Consider the following 26177-nt stretch of genomic DNA (forward strand, 5'->3'; position numbering starts at 1 on the left):
GAATTGCACTCAAAAAGTAATAAGGTTACACTGGACAAATTTACATATTGAAACATACAATTTCAGATTATTAGTATAGATTCTTAATCAATCTGGATATACATTAAGGCACCTGGTTGACAAGGCGCCATTCTTGTTGTGATTTTTCTCTACTTCAGTTGACATTCTAAAATCATCTGTGATTTTGTCATGCTAACAAAACCTAAGGCCGGTTACTAGGATCAAGTTGGTCTATAGAGCACAAAATGGTGTTGTTAAGCGTAGACTTTAATTCTCTTAAAGCAGATGTATTATTCTAAAAATGCTGAGATGGAATATATTTTCTAGGCAGTCGGAATCCTCTCAGTATTACCTCTGATATCGACACGTTAGTAAACCAAACATTCTTAGACGCAACTTAATCTGTCCGATAAAATGCCACAGTAAGGTTATAAACAGGCCGTTTACATAAAAGACTCAAGATAAGCAATTTTTTCAACAGAAACTGTCTCTTTAATTTCAATAAATACATATTTATTTGGATATTTTAAATTATTTTGCTGTTTTAATCATCTTTTTTTAGATTCAGTATAATTACTTTTTTACGTATTTTCCATATATATTTTTAATGATTTTGATTCGTAACATAATCCTCCTTACAAAACCTGTTTTTTGTGTTAAGTATTAGCAATCTTTAATATTATTTGCACGGTGTACTCATTTCCACCTGCTGGCTGGCATCTGCCAAGTACGTTTGCTGACATTTTCCCAGCTGGAGACGGCGTGTCTCAGTTTTAATCAAAATTGTTTCATGAATTGTTCAGTTGTACCAACTGTCAAATAAAGTTTTGACGCCCCCTCTTTTTCGGGAGAAACTCCGGGCAATTAAAATACTTTGGCAGTCACTTTGCCTATTTGGTTTGCTTATTCTGTCGACTTCTGTTGACTGTTCGTTCTCTGTCTTGCTCTCAATTAGTTGGGCAATTTCGTCCATCACTCGGTGGAGTGCCAAAAAAGAACGTAAATATTTAACATTAAATGCGTAAAATTAATTTATTTACTTTCAACTCTCATTACAGTTGGCAAAACAATTTGTTCGGAAGTGAGCCACGCCATGGTAACGCAGCTGGGAGAGTTTTAAAAGTAAGTTAAGAACTTGAAATGTAATTTATTATCGAGTAGAATTTATGTAAGTTAAGCTACACCAACTAAATGTTAAATGTATGCTAAAAGGTACAAATTTGTCAAGTTAGTTAGGACCATTTCCCTTTAGAAACTCGCATCTTATCCCAACTAAATTCTCACACTTTATGTAATTATCTGTTGGAAACAGTAGCTTGTTGAAGGCCGAGATGCCACCATTATCGGTCAGTGGTAATGCTACCAGTGACGCTGGCTTAATTGAATAATGTGTGCAATTAGAGATTAACGCATTCCCACAGGTTCCGTCAGGTGAGAATCCCACAAAACCCTAATTCCAATTGATTGGCTCACACATTCGCTGGGCCACGCTTTGCCATTGGCTAGTTACCTGCCCGGATGCATTTCACGGAGGGCTAGGGGTCTCCTCTCACCTGATTACCACACTTTCAGCTGGCCTGCAGGCTAATGACCACCTGTGAGTGCGCTGCTAATGTGGCAACAAACCGCCCAAGGGCCGCACTCTGGCCTCTCGCAATCGTCCTCCCTTGTCGGCTATTGGCCATGATTGAAATGGGTCAATCGCTAAGCGGATGAAATGTGTCAAATGGCCCGAAGACAGCGGCCGAGCCATCAACCAGTTGCCACTTGCAACCAGTAGCTCGGCTTGGCTAATAAATGCGGCCAGAATGCGGCTCGTTCCAGAAGCACTCAAGCGCCGGAGCCACTCCACTCAGGTGGCACCTGTTACCTGTTACCTGCACTTGATTCGAGAGAGAGAGAGCGAGAGAGAGCTGTGGTGAGTTGCCCAGATCGGGTGGTGAGTTTGACCTGCACCAACCTGGCCAGTAGCCGGTTCTTCGCCGCCTTTCGGCCAACTTTCTATGCGATCTTCAGTTGTCTGAGCAGCCCCAAAGCGAGCGGTGTGCGAGCTGTTCTGCCGCGAACTACCAAACCCCGACTTCGACTATACACGATACAGTCCAATCCCAACTATCGAGCGCGAGTGCACGTAATTGGAGCAAGCGGATTGCCCGTTAATTGCTGGCGACAGTAATTGCAGGCCGCCGCATACCAGGTGGGGCCAAGGTGTTCCCGTCCTGTTAATGTGTCAATTGATTGATTGCCCCGCGACCCGTGATTGACGCGTGACGAAGATGCTATCGAAGAAGCGCTGGTGGAGGATCCGCCTGCCGCAGGCTGTCAAGCCGGATCCCGTGTTGAACCTCAGCGAGTGCGCCTCAGTGCTGGCCACCACCCTCGATGGGTCCGCCAGCACCTCCACAGCCACCACGGAGAGCAGTGGCAGCCCCACGCGCCACCGCAGCTGCGACAGTCTGTCCAAGAGCTCCCAGGCGGAGGCGGGCAAGCTCTTTCCCCGGAACATGCCCAGCATTCGCCGAAGTCGCCGGAGGGCCCTCTCCGCGGAGCGGGAAGGCAGGGAGCGACTGGCTAGCCGGGAGCAGGAAAGGATTCAGCCACCACAGGTGCCGCAGAAGAACCCCGCCCAGCAGTCCCGCCTGTCCACGGTGACCAAGCTCTCGCCCAGGAAGCAGGCAGCAGCAGGCAAGGCGAGCTGTTCCAAGAACCGAGGAAATCCGCCGGCGAAGTGCATCATCAAGTCTGCGGTGAGGGCCAAGACCAAGCCGAAGCCCAGGATAACGCTAGCGCCGTACGAAATAGCCCTGGAGCTGCCCAACGAGTCGCCAGCTCCCACCTTGGCCATGGCCGTCGCCCAGTCCTCCTCCGGCTGCGAGCTGAAAAAGGCCAGCTGCGAGGAGCAGTTCCACTCCTCCGGCATCTCCTGTAACGGGGAGACCGACGACGATGTGGAGGTGGCCATGCTGACGGGCAGCCTGAGCGCCGCCCAGCTGGCCAAGATCCAGAAGCAGCCTCCTCAACCACCTCCGACCGTGTCCCTACACTTTGGCGACCTGAGGAACCTCAACCTGTGCCGCAGCAGGAACGCCGTGTGGCTCAATCCCAAGGACACGGAGCAGCTGATCGAGCGGGACAGGAGGGACCCCGCCTTCTGCTTCAACCTGGCCATTGCCGACGATATCCAGCTCAGCGATATTGAAGAACAATTGGCCAGGTTTGATGGCCACTCAAAGAGGCCGCCGCCGCCGCCAGCAGCGACAGCAGCCAAAACGTAAGTCTCCGACTGGCCTATCTCTAATGGCCATAACTCTCGGCGATAACTGCGGCCGGAGTGGGGTGGGTCAACTAATTTGAAATCCATTTGATGAGCTTTGCATTTTTGGCCTTAAGTGACTATAAAGTGGTGCGTTGGCGGGGGGAGTCGGGAGTTTATGGCCCAGTTTAATGGCTCCTTAATAGCTCAATACGAGCATGAGCAGAGTTCTCAGATCGGATTCGAGCTGGAGCTTTGTTTCTAATCACTGAAATCATATTTTATGGCTTCTCAAATGAAATATAACGAAATTTGTGCAAGAGCCAGGGGCCCAGCAGCTTCCACATCGAATGAGGTCGAATTCCTCCTCTCCAGAGGCTACAAATATTAAATTTTATTTAATAGATTTTAGCTGCTGTTTAGGCCAGAAACTTTCTACTACTGTTCAGCAATTTCCGTTCACATTTTTTCTAAGCCGATAATGATGGCCAAATATTTTGTTACCCTCAATTGGTGTACAGAAGAAAATAACTTCTATAGATATTCAACTTTAATTTGTTTTACCTAGGATTTGTTTAGACTGGAATTGGTTTTAAGTGTAGTTATAACGATACTTTTACGTTCTAAAGTGTATTCCCATCATTTTCATCAAACAAATTCCATGAAAAACTGTTGATTTATAATTATACTTATTTGTTGTTGCCGTTTTCTTCTTGTTAATAATGATTCTTTGAACTTCTTTTAACAAATTCATACCAAATATTGAACCCCTCTTCGGCAGACAATTTATAATGTTCACCTGATCTTTTAGTATTCAGCGACTCTTCTCAGTTTCAATTGTGTTGAAAAGTACAATTCTTGCAGGTCGCCGTTGAATAATGGCAGAAATAATCCGCCATAAGAGGCTCAGTCTCCCGCTGTAGGCGACTGTTTGGGGCCGCGCTAAGAAGGTGTTATTAATGCCCGACTATTTGCAAAACTGACACCGAAAGTTATTTATCAACTTTCCGGCCGGCAGCACGTGCTCTGCCCTCGCCCCCTTGTCGCGTTTTGTTAACTTGCCCAATGAATTGCACTCCCAGCGGCTGCTGAGTGGCAACGGCAGCGGCTAAATGAAGTTGGCAGAACTTCGGGTCCAGTGGGTACATCCCTCTGGGCTGTCCTGTCACTTGGTGTTTGCATCCACGATCGAGAGATCCCTGCCATCTCGTAAATTCCACGCGTCGACTCCATAAATTGAGTTCTCCTTTTGCCGCCTGCCGGCGCAGGATGCCCTTCGTCGATAAGGTGTTCGGTATCTTCGAGATCTTCTGATCTCCGCTTGGGTACACAGTGAAGAACGGAGGTATATCAAGATTATATTAAAGTGAATATGGACCCAATTGCAGGCAGATTAACTTTTTTCAGGGATGTCTATCGAGAAGAAAGGTCTAATATGAAATATGGATAAAATAGAAATTGATATATCTATATTTTAAAGGTAAATAATATTGATTTAATCAATCGAATCATACATTTTTATTTTGATATCTTTAAATTACTTTAAAGGTTTTAAAACATTTTTCTCTCGCTGTATTCTTTCCATACTTTGTATCTTCTGCATTCCCTTCGCTCGACTGCATCTGCATGGACTTCTGTTCATAAATCTACACAAACTGTTAATTAGAATTTTTCGGTTTCGGACATAAAATTAAAAAAAAAAGGCAAAAAGTGAACACACACTCGTCTCCCGCTTAAGAACTGGTAATATGAGCCCGCCTATTCTTAGCCACATCCGCAGAATCCATTAGCAATCAGTTGGGCCTATTAAATTCCCAGTTTAAATGAGCCAAAATCAATATTGACTGGCGGCTACTTAGGGCGTAATTAAGCGCCTGGCCGGCAGAACACTTTGCATAGGAATTCGCTCCTAGCCCAGCTTCAACAATAAAATAAATAAAGAGGGCCGGCCATCCGGCTATGTGGGTCTGGGCCCCCGACTAGGTCGGGCTAATTGAAGTTGGCAATGGCAAAGGCGAGGAGCTCTCGGGTGGTCCATGGCTGGCTTATCGCTTTACGATTTGCTTTGATTCAAAAATGAGGCACGCATTTGATTTTAATTGCATTCGATGTGCGCAGTAGTTGGGAAAGGCTCTTGGCCATGATATATGGCATTTTAATTGAAATGGCAAAAGGCCGACAAACGGAGCGACCGGGGCCTTGGCTGGGCATTAATCTGACTTTAACCGATTCGCAGACATATCAAGTAACGCCCCTTTAATGCTCTGCGCTCCGTTGAAGTGGGGCGGATTCTTCGTCCCGGCTGGCTTTCTTTCTAATTAATTTTTTTTTCGCGGGGCGTATGAGCAATTTCTCGTGCTGTCAGCAAACGAAACTAATCAAAGTCGCAGAGTTCAACCTCCGCCGGGAGAGTGTGACACAATCCCCGGGCCGAAAGGTTGTATAAGCCAACTTAATGGCCCGGGCCTTTGTCTGCGTCAGAACCCAATTTTATTGGCTCAACACCTAATCGTGAATCCATAAAACGCATTAAGAAAACAACGATTTACAAGTGAATGGGGGAAGACGACAGACGAGTTGATTGATTTCGTCTCGGGCTGGGGAAATTCAATTTATAATCAAAAAGTGACCAGAAAACGAGCAGGCGGAGGGGAGAGGGTATATATTTTGCCAAGCTGAAAATGTGTTGGTAAAATAAAATCGAAAACCGCAAATAAAATTAGCCGGGGGAAGGGGGCAAAGCAAATTGAAGGGCGTTGCTTTCGAGGCTTATTATATTTCCTGTTCCCCACGCCAGATTATGATTATCTTTTCTCCTCGGATTCCCCGCCAACAATTTGCCATATTTATCCGTACAAATTACATATACATATACGTACAGATACGCGGAATTTAGTGGCCATAAGTCAGGGGTCTTGGGGAGCGTGTGTAAACCAAGTTAAGTGTTCTAGCCACCATCGGGATTCGGCATCTAGCCTCGAAACTGGTCGGTTAGCTTGGCTCTTTGTTGCGTTTAATTTTCGTAATTTACGTTTAATTGAAATCGGAGGAGTGCGCAGCCCGATGTAATTAATTTAATGGCCATCGCTTTGTTGGCCAAATACAGGTGGGCAGCGGTTTCTGCCCGTCATGCCCCTTACAAATCGCTGCCAAATTGTGGACAATTACCACGGCAGCTATATAGTTGCAGACTCTGCGGATCGCCCACGCTCCGAATTGATTTGTCATGAGAGCGCCAGAAATACACGCTTTAGAAATTGCCATCAATCAGACGGCGGCAGCGGCGGCTAAATGAGAATCAAATGCAAATCCGGCAAAACTAGCACAGATGTCACTTGGCCGAGAGCTTGTGAAAGTGTCTGGCCGATCGCCCGCACAGGTCTGCCGCTGGAATTCGAGTTGATAATCGTGATTTTCTTGAAATATTTTAGCCACTCGAGTCGAGATTTCCGCAAATTAATTTCGCCCCTCTGCGAGAGGCTTTCTGCGGAGAAAGCCGGCACTTGGATGGATGCATTTCTACTCTGCCGATCCCCGATTCCAGATTCCCAGTCGCAATTTATCCGAAATGAAAACACGTGTACCCACGGCGGCTCTTACACTGAACAAATAGTGGAAAGTCAAGTGCAGAGCTTAGATAATTTATTCCAAAATAAAAGGGTAGCAAGAGTGCCTAATAGGTTTGGCAACCATTAGGATAGAGTCTTTAAAATATAAAAAATATTATAGGAATAACCTCCTGCAGATTTTGGTTATAAGTAGCACATTGAAATGTTGTAGTACAAGTACCTTCTGTTTATTTCCGTGTACATCGATCGAGGCTGCTGTTATGGAGCCATCGGGAGGACGTGAGTTGGGTCAGTTTGGACACAATCGTCAGCATCAAACCGAATGGGACGCGGGATCGGAATCCGAAGTGGTTTCCAGAATTCCCCCATATGTCGCGACGCCTACGCGACTGGAAGCGTTAATGAGACGCCGCTGGGCCTTTGGCCGGCCCTAGCAATGGCACTTGATAAATTGGAGCCAGCTCCTAACGGATCTCAGCCAGATCCTGTTCACAGTCCCGGTCTCCGTCTCGTTCTCGGTCTACCCATTCAGGCTTCATTAGCAGTCGGCCGCGGCCAGAAGCAGTAAAAGTCGGTGGTTGGGGCCTCGCATTTTCGCATTCTCAGAGTCCCTCTCCCAGCTTCCACAGTTTCCCTCTCTGTGGCAGAACAAGACTAGACCAGGCCCGACTGGCTGGTGGCTTCCTGGTTGCACCCAAATGCATTAGTCTAATGCGTACTCGGTGCTCTGTGGGCTTGGGGCTGTGTCAAGACGCTTGGACACTCTCAGGCCAAACATTTGATGACTTAATTGCGCATTTTAGCAGATACACATGAATGCGGCCAGAAGCATCAGGAGGCTGGCTAGTGCACGGGGAGAAATGTTTTTTATTTTGAAATTTACTGGGACTTAGACAGAAATTCTAATGAGTAAATGAGACGCCTAAGGCTTGGAAAATCAATTTCGACTTGGATATTTTCAGTGTGGTTTGCCTTGGTGCCCAAGGAGGTTCCCCTGTGATGCTGGCACCGAGCTTTATTTTGACAGGCGGCGATTAGAAGACGACGTTGTCTAGTTCCTCCATGGGAGCACCCCTTTCTGACTGCTCCCTGCTCCCTCCCTGGCTGGCTCCTTTGTTAATTGAAATGTTGTTGCTGTCCGCCGATGCAGATGCTGATTCCGATGTTTGTTTGTTTGTTTGTTTGTTTCTGCCTCCCTTCCGCTGTCGCCTGTCTGTCAGATGCTTGTTGCTTTTGTCAGTTGTCATGTTCTGAGCGGGGACCTACACGATTTTGACGTTGGCATGGCGATTGCCATTACAGTTACAGTTAGCCAGGCTTATGTGAGTGAGTGTCCGTTGTCCGTTGTCCGCTTGTCCGTCATTCAGCTTGTCCGTTGTCCGTTGTCCGCTGTCCGTTTGTTTCATGTAGGAAGTCTCGGCGGTTGATCAAACGCATGCAAAAGATAATCCGTTTACGCCTCAGTGGAACTCCAATTGGAAATTGAAAATTGGAAATTGGTAGTGCGTGAGAAAGTGTATAACTAGGGAGAGCCTTGCTCATTAATTATAGAGCTGGACATCCTTTTGCAGCGGAGACTCGAACCAGAGCGGTCATAGCTGGCTGCACTTACCCCTCCGCTGCTGTGCAGTCATGGTCAGGTGACTCTAGGGAGCGGAGGCAGTGCAACCGCAGGCCCCGGGGGATTGTTTGGGTCTTACATTATTTTCGGTAATTGCTTTTCGGCCATCTCGGGGGGGTTGTCGCTAACGAAACTAGATTCCCACGTTCCAACAGGTGAAGCCAGGCACAGGCACTGCCCACCTGTTGGCCATCCAGCGATCCATCCATCCATTCATCCATCTTTTGGAACTCTGCTCGCGCTTCATGCTCCGTTGGATTTGCTCGGCTGTCATACGAGCACAGACAATAAATTGTGCTCTGCTTTTCCTCGGTGTCTTTTGGCTGCGTTCTTTGTTCTCCGTTCTCCAGTCTCTGTTCTCCATTCTCCATTCTCCACCCTTTGTTCTCCTCCGATTTCTACGAAAACAGTCTTGGGCCGCGTCAATTATTTCGGAGGATTTTAACGCACTTTAATATAATCAACTTATTGTGACTCTGGCCCCAGCTTCCCAAATATAATCTCTGCTTTGATGTGCCTTAATTTGATGGGACATGAGAGAGCGACACGGCAACATAGTTGCCGCGAAAGCAATTACATTTATCACCGGCTTCAATCATCATCCGCATCATCATCAACCTCATCATCATCATTAAGAGAACATCAAATTAGAGAAGATATTTAATTTATGTCTAAGAACTGTGGGAGTCGCGGTATCACTGGCAGGTAATCTTTCGGCCCAGGAATTCACAGCTAACTAAATGGTTCAATTGTTGTAGTGTCTGGGAACGAGAGCTCAGCACCACACCACATATGTATGTACATCCATCCATCATTGATCGCGGAACATTGCTCCAAACACAAATGTATTTGTTCGAAAGCAATTAAAATCAAATAAATACTCGGCAACAGAATACCGCTTGGCCAGGGAAATCAATAAGGCAGCAGCCAGATCCACAAACAAACAAAAACTTGGCCATCAACTTGGGGGCTAATGAAGCCAGCAAAAGCAAACTAGTTGGCCGAAGTTCGCTAAAAAGTGGTCGTACCCCTCGAAAAAGAGCAAAATGTAGCTGGCGAATACACGAGTTGAATTACAGAAGAAGAACAGCATTTTGCATAAATTAGAGCGAGCCATGCAACATGAAAATCGCTGAAACGTGTCCGAAGCTGCTGACAGCGCGGCCAGAGGGGCGGCTGGCGGTAGGCGGAAGGGGAGTGGCAGTGGCAGTGGCTGGCTGAATAAAATTAAGCAAAAGCTGTTAATGACGGAACGCGAATCAGCTCGGCTCAAAAACTCGACTCAAACCCGACTTGAGTGCAGTTGCCGCATGCAACCTGCAACATGCAACATGCGAGGCGGCAGCAGCACTAACAGCAGCAGCAGGGGCATTAGCAACTCGCTCTAAAACCGCGAGTGTGGGCTGGCTTGGGCCAAATGCACCGGCTGCCGCTTCTTTGGCCGCGCCGATTAATTATGCATTTTAGTCGCTGCCGCTGCTGCTGAAAGCGCAGATGCTGGAGCTGGCGACCACGATGCTCTTGTTTGACTTGAGTGCCAGTGGCGGCAAGAAACGGGGATAACGGGGGCTTCAGGCATATGTTTTTATAGCCAAAATAAAAATGTTATCTTAAATAAATAGCAATACCAATTATCTTGACACAAACAACTAACCAGCTCTTATACTTTAGAAGTATATGGAGAATATTATCTATTTTGCAGATAGTTTATTCAGTAAACTTTATTTACTGTTATTTTAGAACCTATTACCAGTTCAGTAATAAACTTTTATGGGTTCTTGAATTAAATATTCTTATTTATAAATAATAACTACAGTATTGCTAGTCAAAGCAAGTGCAATATATGGACTAAGATGCGTAACTCAATAGGTTTTGTTCAAAAACAAAGATTAAAAGAGCGCTTAAGAGCCTGGACCTTTTATTTTATGTACACATTCCTATTCTTAACCAGTCTAGATCTGGCTGTCTGCATACGTTCTTCCTTAGAATATAACGGTCTTAAATAAGCAAACAGCACTCTTAAATTAGTGTAAAAAATAGTTTCTTATTCATTTATTACAATTAAGACCCAGGTTGACATATAGTTTATTAATTCAAAAACATCACCCCATTGCAAATCAAATCTTGAAATAGTGTTAGTTTTTGCAAAGTCCCTCTGGAAATAATTTTCCCCATCCGCCTCTGGAAGGCGCTGCGCAGCTTGCTCATTGCTTATAGCGTATCAGCATCCCTGGTCGCCTTGGATCGGATCGTACGCTATACTGCTCACTATGAGTATATAACGAATAACGTATAACGAATACCGCCTAACGGTACGAGTGCACTAAATCACCACGCGGTACTTAAACAGGCGTTGCTGCACACACATTCTCGCGGGACGCGAGGAACTCGTGCAACGGGCCCGACTGGCTCCAGACCCAGGCCCAATCCCAGCCAGATACGATACCCATCCCAGGCGGTGTCCCGATTCCAGGTGAGGTCTAGCCGCGGACAGGCACACAAAATGTGCCCGGGCTCGTACAAAAACCCATAAAGAAAGCGAAGAAGCTGAGGGAAACGCGCAGCGAAATGCATAAAAACGCTGAGCGACAGCAACACGTGCAACATATGACGCGATTGCATGTACGGGCTTTTTTGTTTCTCATTTTCGACTCGGAATGGATCGGATGGGATTATGGTTATTCGTGTGACGTAAAGGCAGTCAAACGCGGCAGTTTAACCCGAGACCCGGCCGCGCCAGGCAATAAATTGTGGCGTTTTGAGGGGCTGCATTTGGGAGTCGTTCCGAACGACCCAACAATGGAACACGCAACGCAACAAGGTCACGAGTTGGGGGGGCCATTGAACGAGATTTCATAATGGCCCTGCGCTGAACCTAGCAGCAGTGGGCCACGCCCCCGGGCCAGAAATAAATGCGATTCTCGGTTGGGCATCGGCATCGGCATCTCAGGATCTGGAATCAGAAATCGGGGATCCCCGATCGCAGATCGTGTGCTGACCACGGATAATCAAGCATTACCGGGCCTAATGCCAGGCCTAAAGCCGGCCGAGACGGGCGTTTATCTTTCGGCCAATTGTGAAAGTAATTTAATGCGGACTGGCTGGCCGGACTCTGTTCAATTATTAGGAATTGCATGTTACGTATTAATTTCAATTGCTGCCGTTCGGTGTCGTAGTGCACTCGCAGTTCCCAGAATCGGATCCCCGTCGGAGAACGGGTTTCCCCTGCTTTTCCGAGAGCCCAAATGGTTTTGAACCAGTTACGTGTTCCCGCTGAGGCTTTTTCTGGGGAAACTGCGTGTCTAAAATTTAATGAAATCGTGGAAACACAGCGGCGATATCGTGGAACGAATAGAAATGCCATCGATGCTGTGGTGTTGCACATAATTGAGATATTATTATAGCTGCGATTTGGCATTTGAGCAGCGCGAGACGTGCTGAAATTGCCCAAGTGACCGTTAATGAGGATCGGATTGTATTGGATTAGATCGGAGATGTGAAAAGCGGGCAGATAAATCGATTCGAAAGGAACGGCGTGGCTATGGCCTCTGGAACGGGCCTCTTATGGGCGTGTGAAACGCATACAGAGCGTAAATGGATTACGACAATTACAAGTGTTACAGGTGACTAATGGTCCGAAAAGGAAAAGCAAACAGCATGCCGCCTCATCAGAGCAGCATTTTCAAAAAACCTATGCTAATGGGTCTTTATATCAAGCTCGCTTTCCGTAGAAAGTGAAGAGCGAAACTGAGACTTGGGAAAAACTGATAATATGGGATGAACAGAGCTATGTGTGGGTGAAATAGTGAAGGAAAATAGTTAAAATATCCAATTACTTTAAAACTACCTAGATTTAGCCACCAAGTTAGAACCACACAACACAAGACATGCCTTTGGGCATCCCTCCTTGAGCGCATCAAAGCTTAAACAAATTCTCAAGCCTGCATCCGCTAAACCCAATTATTTGGCACACTTCAAGAAGCATTCAGTGCAACCAGTGCATTATTTCAGACATAAACCGACGGCACGAATAAACGAAGATAATTTCCAAAAGTGTCTTCAAAATACTCGTACCGAAAATGGCGAAAGACCGGATCGCCAGTCGCCATAGCCATAGCCATACATACTATTTCCCAGGCCATTCCCATCCGATCTGAGTGTCAAACAATTTACTTTTAATTATCCTCAGACGTGCGCGATTGCGACAGGCCATCAAGGAAATGACAGACATCAAACCAAATAAACTCAAAATCTTCTTAACCCAAATTTATGTATATGTCCAGGCCGCGCTCCGTAGTTGGACAGGCGGCATTTTTGCGTATTTTGCGCCTGGCCAACTGGCGTTTAATGCAGACATGCAGGCAGGCAAGCAGTCGCGTCAACAGGTTTCCTTCTGGCCGAAAAGAGAAACCCGAAAACCGTCTAGGCCGAGTCCGAGCCACTGCTGGCCATATTTGGCAGCTGCGACTGGGATTTGTGTTGATTTGAATGGATCTGATCCGATCCGATCTGATCTGATCTGCCTTGCCGTGGCGTGGCTCTTTTGGCCCGGCGCTTGCTCGCTGTTTTCCGCTATCAAACTCAATCGGCAGCAGCACAATTGGCAATTCATTGGGTGACAGATTACGCCCTGGCTTCTGGCCATGTTTGGCTGTCGGCCTGGCCCGAAACTGTTTAGAAAGTACGCGGCGATCGATCAGCTTTTGGCACTGAACCTGCCGGCGCGAACAACTGAAATTTGCATTGGAAAACCACAAAAGCGGTGGCCATAAAACTTTCTCCTCGCTCACATGGCCACACATTCCAGTGGCTCTGCCTGACTGCCTGAGTGATCTGGAGGTGTTAATGGCTCCTGGTCATCCGTCCGGCACAGCGAGTACGCGGGTCACATTCACCCGGGGTCTTGCTTCATTAACAGAAGGCTAAACTCGGCTTGTGAGATGATGAGATGTCTTTGATTTGCATACGCTCACAAGACGCGAAGACAAATCGCCGCCATTCGGCGTTTCTTCTCACGTTGATTAGTCCACAAAAATGTTGGAAGGCCTAATGGCCCCGTGTGGCCGTTATTCATGCTCTGGATATTGTGCAACTCGTACGACTGCGAGTGAAACAGTTTAATATTTCACACACCCCACACGGAGTCGCAGTGGCGCTCGACTCTGAGCCAAACAAATGACTTTAATTGACGCGGCACTCGGGCCAGTAGGAAAGGCGAATTAAAGCCAAGACATGACCATATGCTGGAATTTCTTGGATTTCGGTCTCTGCTTGGCTGCATAATCGCGCGGCGTGCCACGAATCGAGTGAAAGTGCCGCAGAAAGCGGCGCAGAGAGAAGATGCCACTGTGGGCAGCGGTCAAGCGAGCAGTCACTCCGGCCTCCGACTCCCTGGGAGGGGCACGCATGCACAGCTGCAGTAATTGCACCTGAGAGTCGCTCGACCAGAATGGATTTCCTACTTTTTAGTAGCCTAATGGCGAGTGAGCAGCCAGATGGAATCGAGAATGATCTGCGAGACATGGAGCCTGAGATCTCTCAAAGAAAATATGTATGTAATACCGATAGTTAGAAAGCAACATTGGGTAACTAACTATGGTATCTCTATTTTAAAGGTTACTTTATTACATATTATATATTTTGTAGTTATTGAAAGTAAACTATCCAAACTTTAAACCTGATTATCTTATAATGACAAGTTATGCTTTAAGACAACCAACTCCTCATCAACACCTTGTACTGATTGCACCTCTTTCTCTCCCCTCTTTTCAGCACCCAATCCAGCCAATCCTCCTGCAAATACAAGCCCACGCCCGCACCCCGCACCACCAGCAAAATGCAACAGCAGCAGCAGCAGCCGCCCAGCAGCAGCTACTACACACAAACGGAAAGCGAGCTGCTCCAAATCGAGGCGGGCGGCGCGGGCCTAACCTACGCCTCCCATCGCCCGGAAGCCCAGCCTCAGTCGGCAGGCACCCATGTGACTTCCACACAAGCACTGGACGTGCCCTCGGCCTCCTCAAGCGGCAGTAGTGGCGGCAGCGGCACCCTGGGGACCACCAGCCACTTTGTCTCTCCTCTGCAGCGCCGCCACTGCCAGCCGCCCAGCCATCTGCCGTTGAACTCGGTGGCCTCTCCGCTCCGCACAGCCAGCTACAAGACGGCGCCGGCGGTAGGAGCGGGACATGGCTTCCACCCCAGCCACCATCACCAGCAACTGGACTTCCAGCGCAACTCGCAGTCGGACGACGACAGCGGATGCGCCCTCGAGGAGTATACGTGGGTGCCGCCGGGACTAAGGCCTGACCAGGTGAGGCGTGAAACTTGTATGATTACTGCACCTTATTGGGTTATATATGTGGGTTACTATAGTAACTGAACATCATGATGATTTATCATTCATTACTTGAGGGACTTGTCTGTCTGATTCGTTGCTAATTAGCCTTTAAATGCTTTACCCATTTGAAAATGCATTTATTTTCAAGATTTTTACCCAACCTAAGGGCATTCAATGAAACAACGAAAGCCCAACTTTATCGTCGTCATCATCCCCGACATGTGTTCCGATTTGTCCCAACTAATTAAGTGAAATCTCGGGCTCTGCAATGCTGTGGAATGAGATGTGCCGGGGGCCTTGGCCACCCGCTGGTCGCTTTTGCTTTCGATCGATTTTCCACGCTCTCCCAAATCCAGTTCAATGCCTTGCCGCTGGCCACTGGCACGGTTAAGGAAATCGATCGGGAAACCACTTTAATTACACCCTGAAAATTATCGCTCCCGAATCGCTGGTGGAAAGCGAAAGCGTTTTGTAATTAAATTGCCGATACATTTGGCAGCAATTAGAGCTTGAAATGCCTGTCAATTTTTTTATGTTTTTGTGCGGGGCGGAGTCTTGCATAACTGCTCCTGGGAAAAGCCAGAGATTTTCTGTTTTCCGTGGACTCAACTTCCCCTGGGTATTGCGACACTTTTCCTCCTCACGACATAGTGGGCGTGAAGCTGCTCAATAAATTCGTTATGATTTGTCTTATTTGATTTTAAAAGCACACTTTCCTTTGTGCCAAAGTTTGCGCGGAAGCTAATTCTACTTTCCCATTTCCATTTTTTCACGCCGCAGGTTCGCTTGTACTTCAGCCAACTGCCCGACGACAAAGTGCCCTACGTCAACAGTCCCGGCGAAAAGTATCGCGTCAAGCAATTGCTGCACCAGCTGCCGCCGCAAGATAACGAGGTGAGTATTGGCAAAAGGAAAAAGAACTCGGTAGAAGTTGGAACAAAAGGGAGTCCGGTTAAAACCACGGAAGTTGGCAAAGAAAAAATCACAATTGGCCGGAAGGAAACAGGAGAAGAGAAAAACGTTGAAGTAACACTGCATTTAAATTTGATATAAAATAAAAAAGATTACGGAAATCACTTTAACTATGATTGAATGAAGTTTTATTTTGTTAAAATAAAAACTTTATAATAAGAAGATACCTCTTTCTTTCTGTTACTTATCGTATTATTAAATGTAAAGCGCTCTGGTTCTAAAGTAACTTAAAATTTAAAGTTTATTGAATCTCCTTAGATCCTTCATAGTTTTCTTGTTAAATTATAATTAATGAAAATTGTAAAAAATATAATGTAAGGAAATATTTTTCCCTTTGAGCATTTTTAACCAGAAAAAGTCTTTCCCAAGATCTCGTTGTGACAAAAATGTATAATTAGCCCGGCGCGGGCACATTGAAAACAGAACGCAGAGAAAATCTCACAAAAGGCCCGGCGAGATTAAAAAACTTGCCACTGCCTTTTGAGTGGCCTTAATTAAAATTCAGGAATACAGGAGCTAACTTTCCACCTTTCCACCTTGTCTACGTGTCCTTCGCAGGTGCGCTACTGCCACTCGCTGAGCGACGAGGAGCGCAAGGAGCTGCGCATCTTCTCGGCCCAACGGAAGCGGGAGGCCCTCGGCCGCGGAGCCGTCCGCCTGCTGTCCGACGAGCGACCCTGCAAGGGGGTAAGTTTGAGAACAACTTTTTCACCATTTTCCCCCTTTCCCGCACTCTTAATTGTTGCGAAAATTTGCATTTTATTATGCGCAGAAGATGAAGAGTCGTTTCGATTTCATTTCTGCCTGCCTGGCTGGCTGGCTGTCCGGGCAAAGTTTTTGCGCCAGAGATTCCTTCTTGCAAAAAAAAATTGATGACAATGGCCCGGGAAAACAATGGTCTCAGCGGGTTGGAGGGGGAAACTTTCAAACGTCTCGAAGTAAAAGATGACAAAAAGATTTCATTAAGTACACTTTCAGCAGAGACGTTGTTGCAGAAACAATTGCAGGGACTTGGCTCTGACAACATAAAGGCCAAGAGAGTCGCACTCGCGCTTTTCCTCGCGCGAAAAGTGAATGGAGTTGCCGGCCAGCGACGAAAGCGATGGAAGCACAATGCCAGTGGCATGTGGCATGGGGCATGGGCCATGTCGAGGTGGCAGCCACTGCATCCTTTCACAGTCCGGGCACAGTGAAATTTGCATTGTTAAGGCAGGACTCTCCCTTTCGGCCCGATGCGCACTTGGTCATTTCGCACTTTGCCGGCAGATAGTTGGCAGCTCGATTTTATTGTGCTCACATTCGCCACTCGTAAAACTTATTAAAAACTTTATGCCGCATGCTGCGTGTCTGGGCTTGGGTGCCGACTCCAACCAACCGACCAAGTCTGGTGTGCTACGTGCGCGGGCGGAAGGGGATCGGATCCAGCGGTTTGGGACTCCTCCGTAACAGTGTCCGTGTGCTTGCGTCTGGTTTTATTTGGCCTCGGGTTTATTACGGCCAGCCAACTTGCGGAAGGAGTGCTTTTGAGGTTGGAGTTCATTAGAGTCTCGAATAATCAGTGCGAACTTTGCCAAGAAAACTTGATGCTCATGTGTATATTTATGGTATTTGTGATTCTTGGCATATAGTACGGTTTCTTTCAGGAATTTGGTGTCTTGTAATTTTAAAACTTTATTGAAACTGCTTAATCTAAAAACTTATATTTATAATTGTTTCCATTTCTAAAGTCAATGTCTTTATAGATAAATAAGATGGCCTTACAAATTAAGCTCTTAAATTTGTTTAAGTTAAAGGGCACTAATTTTGTTACTAGCAGTCTTATCCATTTTTAAAACGTTTTTAAAGCATTAAAATTATTTTAATATATCCAATACTTATAGGAAATGTTGTAGATTTAATCTGATTAATGATAATCCATTACTGTTTTGAGAACTTTTATTTTTGGTCTGTAAATCTTTATCAAATTATTCTTTAGTTCCCAATCAGTTTAGGATTCTTTGAATGAAAAAACGTAGTAAATTATTAAAAATTGCGTATCCTTTGCGGAAATTCCCTTTTTCCAAACTTTCCACTTCGATACCATGCAAAATCTGATAAACTTTAAAGGATTTGGATTTGGAAATCCAAGTCCAAGCCATCCTTTGAAAGTGCTTAAAATTCACAGACCATAACTGACTTGCTAAACGGACGTTAAAATGCGAACAAAGGCTGAGGCCTCAACCCCCGACCGTCCAATCGAATGGCGTGGAAAGCTTGGAGGAATTATGGGGGAAATTTATGAAAACGCTCAATGATCCTGAAGCCCGAGTCCTGAATCCCGAATCCCGAAGGGGAGGAAGCTCCGGCAGTCAGTCAGGCGTAAATGAGTCGCAACGTGGGCCGCAACGTGTGCCACAGCCAACTGGCAATGATTTTGCCAAAAAATAATGGATTCGAGGAGCGCGAAGGGTGGGGCAAACTCCTTGACAGATTTTCCACACGAACAGCGCAGAGCGGAAGCTGAAGTTTTGACAAGGATGTGACACTAAAGGTCGTCCTGGCAACAATGAAATAATTACAAGAAAAGCCATCTCAGACTCGGCACTCAACTGCATGAAATATATATATTTTTTTCGACACGGAAAGAAATAGCCTCGTATAGATATGGAAAATATAGAGGCTATAAATCGGATTATATATATTTTGAGCAAATATTTTATAGCCGATAACATTTCTTTTGAATATACTTTTGTTCCCAGTTTTATATATTAATACTACTTAAAAATTACCTATTAGATTTCCGCTCAGTGCAGCCAAGGTAGCCAAGCCAAACAAAGGGAAAAACCAGTCAAAGGAAGGTAAAGCGCAGTGGCTGTTAAGCGAAAAGTTTATGTACTGAAAAGGGCATGATAACGAGCGTCATTAATAATTTGAGTTGCTGTTTAGGGGTAGCCGGGGCAGGAAACCGTCTTGCCCCGTCTGTCTGCCTTCGAAGTTTGTCGCTCCTGGTCGCATTAATCCGGACACGAAATGGGTTAGCAAGGACACTTCCTGCCCCGGGTCGGCCAGGTCGAGCTCGGTTCAGTTAGGTGCTGCGATGGCACCGCCAGCGACAATTTGTCAATAGCATAATTGTCTGGCGCAGAGCCAGCAGCCAGCGGGGATTAATTGGATTGATAAGATAAATGAGCAGCGATTGCTGTTATTTACATGACATTTACCCGGTCCGACAGTCGATGAAAAATGTCGTTTTAAGTGCACAGATTTTCGAGACAAACTAATCAATGGCCAGGCTTGGGGTACGAGGCTAGCCAGAAAACTTTAACACTCTCTGTTCGCCGCAGAAACTACTTAAAGCGCTTCCTGGGCCAAAGTTCTTGAAGGAGTTTCTGTGGTTAGCCTGGCCAAAGTGCAGGGCCAGCATCAGGGCAGCTTCAATGCGTCATTAGCCAGGGATATCGGTGGGGCGGGGAGGCTGCCTAATTAAAGTGTGCAGGGGCTTTACGTTTACGTATTCCTCGGCCCGTGGCGATAAATTTTTGAAGTTGCCAAACAATTAACGACGCATGGAGGCAGCTACTTGGGCGCCGGGAAATTATCAACCCCGTGCAGTCAGCCCTCGGAGCCGTCGCCTGTCAATGCTTAATGGCTTGCAAAAGTAAATGCTGATTGCGGGAGTCGCTGGAGGATATCGGTCCAGGGCGAGGACACATACCGCGGAGCGACAATAGCGGGAGCATCGCCCGCGCCAAGGTTTAATAGCCCGGAAAGTTAAGGAGCTCCTGGCTCCAAAATGGGGCCCAGAACCTCTTGCGGTGTCTCTGCGGTGGCATTGGGAAATTTGCCTGCGCCAAGCCAGAAGCGAGCACGGAGACGCAGTCGAGCAATCTCCCCAACTGCCTGAAATAAGGGTGCAAATTGGCAGGGACTCTGAACTAAGATGTGATTCTGGTCCACAGGCCTTGCTAGTAACTCGCTTTTAACTTTGATTGCATGTCTATCAAGGTAATTACTTTATAGCAAAGAAGGTAATTTTACTTTTCTTCTAAATTCTGCTCATGATATCTGTTATTCTTAATATCTGAAAGCTTGCCATTGCCATATACTTTTATTAGGTACCAAATTCCGTATAAATTTGATTTTATTTTACGATGTAAGATGCTAATCTTGGAACCATTTCAAGGATTTTAAAACCCCTAGGTACAAACGATAATTTCTCAAAAATATTCGAAATATAAATACCTTTAGATTTCATAAGCAAAACAACAATTAATTAAAGTAGTTCCTTAGGAAAACTCGGACTTTAACTAACTTCCACTGACCTTTACCTCTACCCTTGTCCTGCCTGATAGTCTGGCCTAAGGGAACTCAATTAGAACCTTCATTTCGGGACGATTAGAAGTCACCAAGCCTTTCCCTGCAGCGGAAAACCCTTTTGGTCCGAAATGAGTTCATTATGCGAACGCGTTTGGATTTAACGAGTCTCGAGCTGCGTGGCTTGCCAGTTTTGCAGTCATTAAAAGCGTCGCTTCCTGCTCGTCGCATTTTCTCCGTGCCTGCCATCTCTCTTGGAGGTTTTCCAGCAGCCTGGAGTTGTCCTTAAAGTGCTCTGCTATCCACCAGGGAGTACTTTTGGGTTTTGGGGATGAGCTGAGCCTGGCCGTCGGCTATTTTTGCATGATTTCCGCTTTGGAAAATCGCCGTGGAGGCGAGAAAGAAAAACCGCAGAGCACGACAGAGTGTCCTTGGCCGAGGAGACAGGTCCTTTGCTTGCTGGCGGCATTTCCGGAGGGGCACTGGGGTGGTGGGGCGTTAAGCTTAAGCGTTTTATTACCGTTATTTAGCATTTAAAGTCGCTTAAATAATTCTGGCCGGCCAGCAGCCAGACGCTGCAGATTTTTATCGCTCGAAGAACTCTAGCATATTTGCCTTATTTATACGACTTTCTTGCTCTCTTTTCCAGTGCGAGGAGCCTTTGTCGGGTGGTGACATTGTGGTCTTTGCCCAACGCTTGGGCGCCCAGTTGTGCTGGCATCCCGGCTGCTTCGTGTGCAGCGTATGCAAGGAGCTGCTGGTGGATCTGATCTACTTTCAAAGAGATGGAAATCTATACTGCGGGCGACACCACGCTGAGACTCAGAAGCCGCGGTGCTCCGCTTGCGACGAGGTTAGTGGTTATTACAAAATTGAAATTCTAGCCCTAGAACCTCTATTAGCTAATCCCATCCTTGTCCTTCTTCAACTGGGCCTAACTCTAATTTAACCCGAGATAACACCTCTCCTCCTTTCGCTCTTCCCCTTCCAGATCATCTTCTCGGACGAGTGTACGGAGGCAGAAGGCCGCACGTGGCACATGAAGCACTTCGCCTGCCAGGAGTGCGAGCAGCAGCTGGGCGGCCAGAGGTACATAATGCGAGAGGGCAAGCCCTACTGCTTGGCCTGCTTCGACACCATGTTCGCCGAGTACTGTGACTACTGCGGCGAGGTGATCGGCGTGGACCAGGGCCAGATGAGCCACGACGGACAGCACTGGCACGCGACGGACCAGTGCTTCAGCTGCTGCACCTGCCGCTGCTCCCTGCTGGGACGCCCGTTCCTGCCCCGAAGGGGCACCATCTACTGCTCCATCGCCTGCAGCAAAGGCGAACCGCCGACGCCGTCGGACACGAGCTCGGGCCCTCAGCTGCGGCCCACGCATCGCGCCTCTACATCCAGCCAGATAGCCAGGTCACCGCGAAGGTCAGGGGGAGGTGAGCGGGACACAGGGCGAAGGGCGCCTCACCATGGCCACCCAAAGGCCACAGGCAGTGCCGGGGATCTGCTGGAGCGGCAGGAAAGGCAACGCATGGAGGCCGCCGGAGTGGCGGACCTGCTGCTGGGAGGAGGGGTGCCCGGCATGCCACGACCCGCCCATCCGCCGCCCATCGACCTCACCGAACTGGGCATCAGCTTGGACAACATTTGTGCGGGCGACAAATCCATCTTCGGCGACACCCAGACGCTAACCAACTCTATGCCAGATATGCTGCTCTCAAAGGCCGAGGACTCGCACAGCTACCAGAGTATCGACAAGATCAACCTAAACTCGCCGAGCAACTCGGACCTCACACAGAGTACCCAAGAGCTGGCCCACGAGCTGGAGATGGACAACGAGCCGGTGGGGGAGCTGCCCCACGACGGCTACGAGCAGCTGTTTGCCGGCAACCGGAACCAGGTGCAGTTGCCCCTGGGCCAGGACCAGGAGCTGGAGGAGGAGCTGCTGGACAACCGGCCGCTGAAGGAGGTGCGTTTCCACAGTGTGCAGGACACGATGTCGCGTTCCAAGAGCTACACGGACAACTCCAACGCCCGCCGGCGGAGGCGACGTCGCAACCAGTCGCGCAGCTCCTCGGAGATGCAGATCAACCAGACCAACCTCCGGCTGCACAACGCCCAGACGCAGGCCGGGCCGGGAGCTCTCAACCTGCTAAACAACCTGGACAACTGCGACGTGGCTAGCATCTGCTCCACCTGCTCCTCCAGCTCATCGAGCGACATGGACGACTACGTGTACCGCCTGCCCGCCCGCAAGCACTACGGCGGCGTGCGCGTGGCCTACGTGCCCAACGATGCCTTGGCGTACGAGCGCAAGAAGAAGCTAACCCAGGACTCGTGCCTCGCCGGAGGAGTCGGTGTGGGCGTAGGCGGGGGAGTAGTGGGTGGCGGATCGCCGGCGATCATGCACGAGAGCAAGAACTGCACTATTTCTTGACCGCCCCCAATGCTGCCGCCGCCGCCCCTTAACCTGAGCAGCTACTACATCCTGGACACGATCCTGGAGGAGCAGAGTCTGATGCTGCCCGACAAGAAGCCGGGCTGCCTGAGGCGGGTCTGGAACTTCTTTGGCCTGGGAAAGGCCCGCCACTCCGCTGGCTCCCAGCACACCAGCAACGGACGCCTCTACAGCGTCTGAAGATTTTAAAAACTAGAGTCTTAAGCGCGGTTGCCAAGGACACTGGCCTTTATTTTAAAGGGGCACCAAGTGGCGACCGTGACTGTAAATAACATATCGAGATGTATTATACACAGAGTGCGAGACACATATGAGATCAGAGATGAGAGAAATCGTTGTACAAAGCTGAAACTATATCATATTTGCATTTAACTATACGCATGCCCGTGGGGGCATTACCATAACTAATTAAGTATTCTAGTGTTGGATTAAGCAGAACAAAACAACCGACCAGCAGAGACCACAAGCAACGCAATCAACGAACAATAAATTCCAACGAATCCAACCGACGGCCAACAAAAGAATCTCCGAGAGAGTGAAAGTATTATCTGTTTCCAAATGTGCAATAATTTAAAATGGCAAAGAGGCAGAACGCCTCGAGAAACAGCTCTTCCAGCGACCAAAACAACGATTAACGATTACCATTTACAACATTCGCGGTTTCTTTTCTCTGGCAAATCAAATTACAGATTCTTTTGTTCGCAGGCCAAGCGTTTTATGTAATTTGCAAGCTTTCTCCAGAGCGTGAAAGGGAAATTGTTATATAAAGGCTTAACTATGTGTCCAGGGTTCTCGGAGGGTAGAAAGTTGGGCAGCCGACCGAATCGAAAACATATGATAAGAATTATTTGATACCTTTGGTTTACTTGTCTAAGCAATGCTATATCAACAAGTGTGTATGGAAACATAATCAAAAGTAAAATATATGTACTTGTATTTTATTCTAAAACAATTTCAATGTTTTTTTTTAATTAATCCCGGGAACAGGCTTCTTCTCGGGATATCAGGTTCAAGTTGAAGCCTTAATGAGCAGAGGGAGCACATTCATTTTCTAAAAAAGATGTAAAGAATGTTAGCTACGAAGGTCGGTCAATGTAACTTAATAAGGTAAGTAAATATGCTTCGAATCATACAGAGAAAGTAAGGTGGCAATAATATAGTTAATGGTACTCAACAGTATTTAAAGTAATTATAATACCTAAGCTATTTTAAAGAGGGATATCGCTAGACCCTTTCAGTTTAGTTTGTTTTGGCTGTTAAAGATACGAGCACTTATCTCTTTGGTCAATTGCTGTTCCTTAACAGATTACTAATTTGTTAAAAGATAAAGTTAAATGGATTGACAACTGCATTCATCAATGAATTTTTCAATTATTAAAGCTATAACTGCATTTTTAGGTAGAATTGCATCACAGCAAATAGTATAAAAAAGAATGAAATATATTACAAGAAGAAAAGCTACAGTTTAGTGTACTCGACTGTGAAATACCCAGAGGTTTGTTCAACAAATTAAAGTACAAATCCGTTTTGCTGAGTCACGCCTTTTTTTAACAAACTTAAGAATTATTATCCCTAAATAAAATGTATAAGCTTAGGCAGGCCACAAATCTCGATAGGTACACCGTGTTGTCTAAATCGTATTCGTTTGGCTGATGTTTACCCCTTTTACAATATATGTCCGAGTTAATTAATAATCGAACTAAGATTTTTCTCCCGTTCAGATTTAGGGGTTGCCTTAACTTTTTTTTATACAAATTACATTTGCATATACATTTTATAAGCAATAGTGTAATAAACAAAAGGTAAAGGTAAACTAAAATACGGCCTTGCCAGTGGCCACTTTATTTTAATAGCAGGGAGCTCCGCAAGTTCTTACAGATGCGATTAATTAATTATTTTTTCCAACCTTTCGCTCTTATGTCATCCCATCAGAACTCTAGTCTAACTTTTAACTCACACTAAATATGATGTAAACCTGGCACGAAAACCACATCAAGCATTTGTTGTTGTTTAACTTTACTGCTTGAATATTTTAGCATTTGGACCGCAGGCGATTTTGAGCTAACAACAAAAACAGTAATAGGAAACGGTTAAAAGAGCAAATAAGCCAGCAGCCATTTGACAGAAAAAATAATTAAATGCTAACAGAATTTGAAATCGAACTCCATTCATTTCTTTTCATTTAATGAGTCGTCTTTTGTTTTGATTTTGCCGATGCCTGAGCGAAGATATCTAAACGTTTTAAGTGTTTAAAAATCAAGAAATAATAGATAATTTTTAAAGTTAACAATTTTTGCACATATTAAAAGTTGTATACTTTCGAAAAACAAAAAAAAACAAAAAAATGACGAAATCGGATTTAAAAAATTTTTATTGACCAAAACTCAAATTTTGCAGTATAACATTTTTTAAGTTTTTAACCGTTTAACTGTTTACCTAGTATTTAAAAGTTAATGATGTTCTATCAGACTAATCCTAAAATGTTTCCTGAGTTTTTTCTTAAAATAAGATTTTCATAAGTTCAAGTATTTATTATTTCCACATACATTAATTGGTAGTTTTTAATTCCCTTAAGTGGCCTTCTACAATGGAGATATTATACATGTAATTTTATGGAATAGTGTATATGATCGCTTCATGCTGTAAAATGATAAATATTCACATAAGCTCATTATCTGGGAACCAAGTCGCTAAAGTCTTTCTGGAAGGAGTCTCTCTGCAAGGCCGATCCAGCCATGTTGCCCACTAATGGGTAGGGTTTCTCAAAGCAAAGGCCTCGCTTCTCAAAGGTTTTGAAGGTGGCCGTGCTCCACTTGTAAATCAGTAGACCGATGGTCAAGAGGGCCAGACATATTTTCAATGTGGTCATGGTAAGACACTAACGTTTAACCCCTTAGTTCGTATATTGCTAATTTGGACAACTACTCGCCACCGCATTTTATACCCGCCGAGCTAAGTACCATATATAAAGTAACAAGAACAAGAGAGATATCGCTCAACAGGCTAGGCCAATTCGGATTGATTGGTTTACTTACATAGAAGAATTATCTGCTGTTTTTCGATTCATTTTCCAATCGTTCCTATTTATAATCGCCGTTGTTACTTTTAAATAAAAATTAAATCCGCAATTTTTAATTTGTATAAGACTACTATATCTATACGAAGCTGCAAATTTCAAGAGTAGAATCTTGGGAATGGTTAATAAAAATTATTAATAATTTTTTTTGCTTCTTTAAAAGTTGCACGAGCTCCCTATTTTTCAAGTGTATATGCCATTGGCAGGTCGTTATCGCTATCTAGCTTTATACGTTAAGCTTATCAGACTTGTTCTTTCAGTAATTAACTGCAGGTATCATCACCCTTATGGGTTTCGGCAAATGTTAGTATAAAAAGGAGTTTTGAATATCCTAAAATGTAAATGGAAATATTTCGCATTTTTGTTATTATTTTGTTTGAATTTATACCAATGTATTTCCGTATATATGTGATCTTTATCTTGGCATTGCATTTGTTGAAGAAATATTTTCGTTAGTTTTCAATAAAAAATATAAATAAAGTCACAATGACTGCCTTATTTTTACATACACGGTATACGTACGGTAAGAAGGTATTAAAAGTCAGTGCCCACCGAAAATTAACTTTCTAAGTATGATAATAAGATTTAATAAGATTAA

At 45.9% G+C, this 26177-nt stretch overlaps 1 protein-coding gene across 1 annotated transcript; it reads left to right on the top strand.

Moving 5' to 3' along the window:
- Nucleotides 1-2035: 2035 nt before the first annotated feature.
- Nucleotides 2036-23403, top strand: esn (espinas). The gene is made up of 6 exons (XM_017176485.2): nucleotides 2036-3271; nucleotides 14216-14753; nucleotides 15561-15674; nucleotides 16311-16439; nucleotides 20695-20898; nucleotides 21037-23403. Exons 1-6 carry the CDS (start codon nucleotides 2277-2279, stop codon nucleotides 22480-22482), a joined length of 3426 nt encoding a protein of 1141 aa, XP_017031974.1. The 5' UTR covers nucleotides 2036-2276; the 3' UTR covers nucleotides 22483-23403.
- Nucleotides 23404-26177: the final 2774 nt, after the last annotated feature.

This window comes from Drosophila kikkawai, chromosome 2L (genome assembly GCF_030179895.1).
Source record: "Drosophila kikkawai strain 14028-0561.14 chromosome 2L, DkikHiC1v2, whole genome shotgun sequence".
NCBI classification, from domain to species: Eukaryota; Metazoa; Arthropoda; class Insecta; order Diptera; family Drosophilidae; genus Drosophila; species Drosophila kikkawai.

What these genes read in the sequence shown, in the direction of transcription:
- esn (XM_017176485.2), top strand. Translation starts at nt 2,277, where the DNA reads ATGCTATCGAAGAAGCGCTGGTGGAGGATCCGCCTGCCGCAGGCTGTC. An exon ending in TGCCGCCGCAAGATAACGAG is followed by an intron (nt 15,675 to 16,310) that starts GTGAGTATTGGC and finishes TGTCCTTCGCAG; the next exon opens with GTGCGCTACTGCCACTCGCT. An exon ending in GGTGCTCCGCTTGCGACGAG is followed by an intron (nt 20,899 to 21,036) that starts GTTAGTGGTTAT and finishes TTCCCCTTCCAG; the next exon opens with ATCATCTTCTCGGACGAGTG.